Here is a 7314-nt window from a genome sequence, read left to right as displayed (position 1 = left end):
CTTTCCCAGCCCCCAGGCAACGGTAGGCAGGGGAGAAACTGAGGCGGGGCTGCTGTAGCCTGCCGGGGCTGGAGCACGCCTGCCGCGGGGCTCCTCCAGCTCTCTGCCCCGGACGCGGCCGTTAGGGCGGTTCCTGCGCCCCTCGGGGCGCTCCGGCGGCTATCTAGGGGTGCCCGGGAGCCCGCGTAGACCAGGCCGCCCGGCCGAGGGGGCGGGCCCCGAGCCGCGGCCTCGCTTCCGCCCGCGCCGCGCCTCGCCTGCCGCCTCCCGGCCGCTCGCTCGGGGCGGCCTCGCAGGGCCCGGAGCCGTGCCCCCGCCGAGCGCCGCCGGCATGCTGCAGAAGCGGGAGAAGGTGCTGCTCCTGAGGACCTTCCAGGGCCGGACGCTGCGGATCGTGCGAGAGCACTACCTGCGGCCCAGCGTGCCCTGCAACAGCCCGCTCTGCCCGCAGCCCGCCACCTGCCGCAACGGTCAGAGTCCCGGCCGGGCCTCGGCGCGGAGAGCCCCGGGCGGCGGGAGCGAGGGTGGCGGGGCCGTCCGTCCGCCGGGAGGCGCCGGGCCGCGGCAGGAGGCGGAGCGCGAGGCCGCCGGGTCTCCGCCCGCCCAGACAGCAGCACTCGGGCCCGGCGGGCGGCGGGGCTGCGGGTGCGGAGCGAGAGGCCCGGCGGCCCCGGAGCCGCCCCGACGGCCGCGGCGCGCTGCTTCTGGGGCTCTCCACTTCCGGCCCCAGAGCCCAGCGGCCCGGCGATCGGCGCTTTCCGAGGGCCCCGTGGGCGCCGGAACCGGCCTCTTCTGCGCCCCCAGGATCGCGAGATCGTGAAATGGGGCGAGGGTGCTGAGCTGCGGGGCCCGCGGCGCGAGGTGGGGCGCCATCCCGCGGCGCGGGCGCCCAGAGCTCCTGCTGCCGCTCATTTGACACTTTTTACTCCCCACAAATTTTCTGACCTGCCAGCCCAGATGCCTCAGACTTTCAGCCAGTGGAGAGTCCTCTGCACTAGGGTTTGCGAATTGTCTGGGCCCTCGTTGTACAGGAAGGTCACGGGAAAGCTGGATTTGGAGCTGCCGTGCGCTACACCTTCCCCCACTTGTTTTCTCAGCTGCAAGGGTGGCCGATTTAACGAGGGAGATTACTGGTTCTCTTCCCTCTGGCGGGAGGGGGGCGTGAGGGTCCTTCCCAGCGAGTATTTGGAATCCTCAGTTTATGGTTAAGGTGAACATTTCGTTTCCACCTTGGCGAACCAGGTCCCTGAGATGCGGGCCAGGTGGAGAGCCTAACCACTGCCCTTGCTGGCACTGAGCATCTTTGCCAGTCGATTCTGGCTTTGTGGCCCCTGGAGGCTTCCGAGGATGTTCACAAGCTTGATTCAGAACCCGCTTGAAATTGCCAGGCGTAAACAAGTGGTTTACTTGTATATTTGGAAGGACCCCACTTGAATGCCATTCGAGTATGTCCGTGAGTTAACATAAATAAATATTTAGGTTGTGCTGAGGATTTGCTGGTTTTTAAAAAATTAGTCATCTTCTGCACCCCTGGCAACACCACACAGCACGCTGAGTCTCATCGCAGCTTCAGAAAAATGAAGATGCTGAATTTACCTGAACTTGGGGCCTCTACCAAAGTAGATTTGTCATGTCCTTCAAAAACTTTAGGGTGTAGTTAAGACTGGAAGTCATCTTGCAAACCGGAGCACCGTGACCTTGAAATAGTAATAAGCCAGGCTTGCAAACGTCTAATCGCTTACGTTTTGAATTATGTTTTTAGATGGGAAACTCCTGTCTAGTGATGTGACTCATTACATGATCCCAGATTGGAAAGTTGTCCAAGATTACCTCGAGATCCTTGAGTTTCCGGAGTTGAAGGGAATTATTTTCATGCAAACGGCTTGTCAAACTGTGCAGCATCAAAGGGGCCGGAGGTATCTATTTCACATTATTTATTTATTTATTTATTTATTTATTCATTTTTATATGGCATATTTTTCTTTTCCCCTTTAGAAAAGGTCCCTTGCTGGAGGAATTCATTATTTTGTCTGAAGGGACTTTTTGAACTAGTTTGGTATTCTCTTTGCTGGTGAGGAAGGCAGGAACATTATTTTATATTTCGGCTTCAACACCTGGCCAGGAGCTCTGACTGTAGATCAATAAACTGCAGTGTCCCCAGCATATGGGTATTTAAGATTCTTGGCTTTTGGTTTGCATTTAGTTGCTCAATACATTGTTTTTCAGAAGCCAACACTTTGGGGGGAAGGGGAAAGAGTACTGCTGTATTTTTAAATTTTAAACTGTTTATTGTGATACAAATTGCACTTGTAGTGATTTACTTAATGAAACCAGAAGTAACTTGGTTTATATTTACATTACTAGTAAAACTACGAACCATACTAATTGTATTTGCTACACAAAGGATCTCTGATTGAAATCAGTCCAAAAGGCTTGCCTTGTACCTAAATGAAGACGACTTGTTTGTTCACCTTTTAAACAATTATCTGAAAAATGGTTTTGCTTCATTTAACATGGGGAAAGGATTTATGATTTCAACGTGAAGACTGCTTAGAACCACCATATTAGAATTATGCATCCAACCTCTTAACACCCCTCGTTATTTAGAAAGCAGAAACTGTGTGTTTATCCTTTTTTAAGTGTTGTGGCTTCTTCAGACGTTGATGGTAAGAGATAAAGTGTGTTTATTTGTATATGAAAATGATGAGTTGTCATTATATGCTCTGTTCAAAAAAAAGCGCATTAACTAGATGGCAGATTTTTCAGGTTGAATATTTTTAAATGAGTCTGAACTTGATTTTGTTCAGACACACAGCTAGAGACGTTTATACACATCCAGGTTTGAACGCTGCTCCAGGTGTCGTATTTCAATTTCTGCTACTAAAATCAATTTGTGGCTATCATTCAGATTGCGTGCACTCTGCTGAGGCTTTTCAGCTTCTGTTTTCAAAAGTATTTTTAATATTAAGGGTTGTTTTAAAAACCAATTCCTGGGACACGCAAACGCAAAGAATTGGAATTTAAATGTCTTTTCTCCTGGACATTTCAAAAGTCGTTAAATTGATGAAAAACTATTGTTTTTCCACCATGTCTCTAAATATACTAAATGCGAAAACAAAGGATGAGGAGTGGTGAAATAGGCCGATACGATAACATCTTGGTTTTCCCATTTGGTAAGCACATTTTGAGCTCATGGTTCCAGGCCTTATAGAATACAAAAAGAAGTACGGTTGACTCTTGAACAACATGGGGATTAGAGGCATGGACCCCTACACAGGCAAAAATCCATATATATATATAATTTCTGATTCCCTCAAAACTTAACTAATAGCCTACTGTGGACCAGAATCCTTCCTGGTAACATAAACAGCCGATTAACATATGTTTGGTATGTTCTGTATTGTATACGGTATTCTTTTTTTTTTTTTTTTTAATTTTTTTTTAATGTTTATTTTTGAGACAGAGACAGAACATGAACAGGGGAGGGGCAGAGAGAGAGGGAGACACAGAATCTGAAATGGGCTCCAGGCTCCGAGCTGTCAGCACAGAGCCCGACGCGGGGCTCGAACCCACGGACCGTGAGATCATGACCTGAGCCGAAGTTGGACACTTAACCGACTGAGCCACCCAGGCGCCCCTGTATACGGTATTCTTGCAATAAAGTAAGCTAGAGAAAAGAAAACATTAAGAAAACTGTAAGGACGGGGTGCCTGGGTGGCTCAGGCAGTTAAGCCTCCAACTCTTGATGTCGGCTCAGGTCATGATCTCATGGTTCGTGAGTTCAAGCCCTGCATCGGGCTCTGCACTGACAGCATGGAGCCTGCTTGGGATTCTCTCTCTCCCCCTGCCCCTCCCCTGCTCCTGCTTGCTCTCTTTCTCAGAATAAATACCTTAACAGTGCTGTACCATATTTACTGAAAAAAAAAAAAAACAAAACCTCACATAGAAGTGGACCCACACAGTTCAAACCCAGGTTGTTCAAAGGTCAACTGTATTAGTCCCTCTCTCAACAGGGAGAGGGTTGAGGAGGGTTGTTGGGTTAGGTGCAAGAAGGTAATGGTGATACACCTTAGACCCAGTGTACAGTCTTTAATGTAGACTGTACAAAGTGCAGAGGTAAATACAGGGTGTGAGGGTTCAGCCCGAAAGCTCTCCGAAGGAAATAGGTTTGACCTTGGTCCTAAAGCAAGGGTGCTGGACGTAACTGATGAAGAGAAAGAGGAGGCAGGACAAGGAATCAGCAGGTTTGGGTCTTGGTGCTTTGTGTCCCTGGTAAGCAACCGGCACTTTGTATTCAGGTTGAAACCGCTAAATGACCAAAATTACCTGAGCCCTAGAGAGTGTCATATATTGAAAGCTAACTTTATAATTGATCCCAACCATTGAATATGGAAGAGCCAGGGAATCTGCTTTATTAATTTAGATTTCAAAAGCGTTAGGTAGAAGTAATTGGACTTTTTATTTTTTATATTAAAAAAAGTTTTTTTTAATGTTTATTCATTTTTGAGATAGAGAGAGAGAGCTTGAGTGGGGGAGGAGGAGCAGAGAGAGAGGGAGACACAGAATCCAAAGCAGGGTCCAGGCTCCGAGCTGTCAGCACAGAGCCCGACGTGGGGCTTGAACTCACAGACCACGATTTCATGACCTGAGCCGAAGTCGGATGCTTAAACGACTGAGCCACCCAGGTGCCCTGTCCTTGGACTTTTTATATTTAATCGCAAGTGGCCTAGCAGAGGCTCTCTGGTGTTTTGCTTCATTTAATGTTGGAAAATGTTTTGTTCTGTTTTTCAGTTCTTCCTTGGAGGTTTTTGAGATGCTAGTAAATAATTCATTCTATTTGATATGCTTGTAGCAACATTATTGCTTAGAAAAGCTTTGTCAATTAAAAATACCTGGTTGGTCTAGTGTCTGGTGTAAGGATGCCTTGCTTTCTCTCTTTTGGGCCCCTTCCTGAATTCCTTCATTATAGCTTCAGAGTCTCAACAGTTTCTCAGTATATGACATAAGACTGGAATTACAGGGGTGCCTGGGTGGCTCAGTTGGTTTCGGCTCAGGTGGTGATCTCACAGTTCTGTGAGTTCAAGCCCCACATCGGGCTCTGTGCTGTCAGCCCTGAACCTGCTAGGGATTCTCTCTCTCTCCTCCTCTCTCTGCCCCTACCTCCTGTGTACCCTCATGCATTCTCTCCCTGCCTGTCTCTCTCTCTCTCTCTCTCTCAAAAAATAAACTTAGGGGCGCCTGGGTGGTTCAGTCAGTTAAACGTTCAACTCTTGATTTCAGCTCAGGTCATGATCTCACAGTTTGTGAGATCAAGCCTCACATCGGGCTCTGTGCTTACAGAGTAGAACCTGCTTGTAATTCTCTCTCTCTCTCGGCTCCTCCCCTGCTCACACAATCTCAACATAAATAAATAATTAAACATTAAAAAAATAAACTTTAAAAATTTTCAAATACTGAAATTATAGAATATTATAATTGGAAAAGATCTAAGAGGTCAAATGATCTAATTCACCATTCAATATAAGTATTACTCAACATGAGTAATGTTATTGACTTTGTTTCTAAAAGGCTTTTTATAGGCTTTTTTCTCATGGACACCCAGTGTTAATTTATTCGATTGTATTATTACTTAAACGTGTTTAAACATAAATCTAGATGTAAAGTCCTCACGCTTAAGTACTTGCTACAGCCCTAAACCCAAACCAGACCTTCATATTAAATAAACAAATTTACAAAATAGAAAGATTGCAAATGAACTTTAATTTAATGCAGCAGATGACAGACATTGTTTTACTGAGATGAAATCACCAGAGTTGAGTTTAACCATAAAAAGACATAGCGTCTTACCTGGTTCTGTATTTAATATGATCTTGTATTTTGATTTCAGTAATATCAGTGCAGAAAGTGGCCATTCTCAGAAGCATAATACATAAAGCATTATCAAAAAGTGTTGAGTTTTTGATTGTTGAGGATAATCACATGTTCTGCCATCCAGCAATCCTCAAATGCTTATTCAGTGATGGATTTCTCTTTTTTTTAAGCTTATTTATTTATTTTGAGAGAGAGAGAGAGAGAGAGAGTGTGTGTGTGTGTGTGTGTGCGCGCGCACGCAGGAGGGGCAGAGAGAGAGGGAGGGGGAGAGAGAATCCCAACCTGGCTAGGCACCATGAGCCCGGAGCCCGCCGTGGGGCTCGAACCCACGAACCATGAGATCATGACCCGAGCCAAAATCAAGAGTTGGTTGTTTAACAGACTGAACCACCCAGGCGTCCCAGTGAGGGATCATGTGATGACTCTGTGAGGCTGTCTTGTCCACAGCATTCATCCATCCGTTTATTCAACAAATACTGAGAGATCGTGTGTGCCAGAAACTTGTGCTGGCGCTGAGGATGCAGTGATGAACAAAAGCAGACACAGCCTTGAGGGGGAGACAGGTGCTACTCAGATAATCATGCAGATGGGGGACTACAGCTGTGACAGATGCCCCGAGAGACAGGTGCGTGGTCCCAGGAGAGCCTAAGTTAGGGAGGAGAGGAAAGGCTCCTGAGGGAGATGCCTACCCTGGGCTCTAGGGGATGGGTAGGAGTGAACCAGAGAGAGAAAAGAGAAAAGCTTTCCAGGTGAGGGGGCTGCTGTGCAGGGTGTGGGGAGGGGGGGGTTTGGCCCCCTCAAGGAACTGAAAAAGGCCCTGGCTTGGATGAGTCTCCGGGATGTTGGTGAAGGGTTGTAAGCAGGGTGGGACGATATATATGATCAGATTCCTACTTTGAAAAAGTGACTGGGGGTGCCTGGGTGTCTCAGCATCCGACTCTTGATTTTGGCTCAGGTCACTAGTTTCACGGGTTTAGGCCCCACGTGGGGGGCCTGCTCTGACAGCAGGGATTCCCTCCCTCTCACCCTCTCTCTCTCTGCCCCCGACCTGCTCATGGGCGCTCGCTCTCTCTCTCTCTCTCTCTCTCTCTCTCTCTCTCTCTCTCTGTGTATGTCTCTCTCTCTTTCAAAGATCATTTTTTTTTAAACTTAAAAAAAGGGAAAGAAACGATGACTGGGCCAGTGGAGAAGCTATTACTTTAGTTCACATGAGAGGTGCTGGTAGCTTAGAGATGGAAAGAAATAGAAATATCCAACAGCATCTTAGTAGGTAAAAGTCTGTAGAAGTCTCTAAGTATGTAACCAAGAGAACCGAAACTCTCTCCACACAAAATTTGTGCACAAATGTTCATAGCAACTGTGTTCATAACAGCCCCAAAAGTGGAAACAGCTCAAATGTCCATCAACTGATAATGGTTACACAAAGCATGGTTTATCCATACG

General features: G+C 47.3%; 1 protein-coding gene across 1 annotated transcript in view; it reads left to right on the top strand.

The window, feature by feature from the left end:
- Nucleotides 1-225: 225 nt before the first annotated feature.
- DIS3L (DIS3 like exosome 3'-5' exoribonuclease) overlaps nucleotides 226-7314 on the top strand; it is a 34394-nt gene continuing 27305 nt past the window's right edge. Inside the window, exons 1-2 of the mRNA XM_043555113.1 lie at nucleotides 226-470; nucleotides 1763-1916. Coding sequence (XP_043411048.1) covers nucleotides 332-470; nucleotides 1763-1916 — 293 coding nt within the window. The 5' untranslated portion in view covers nucleotides 226-331. The remainder of the gene's footprint in view (nucleotides 471-1762; nucleotides 1917-7314) is intronic.

Source organism: Prionailurus bengalensis, chromosome B3, assembly GCF_016509475.1.
Source record: "Prionailurus bengalensis isolate Pbe53 chromosome B3, Fcat_Pben_1.1_paternal_pri, whole genome shotgun sequence".
In the NCBI taxonomy this organism is placed as follows: Eukaryota; Metazoa; Chordata; class Mammalia; order Carnivora; family Felidae; genus Prionailurus; species Prionailurus bengalensis.
This window is presented reverse-complemented; position numbering and strand designations above follow the sequence as displayed.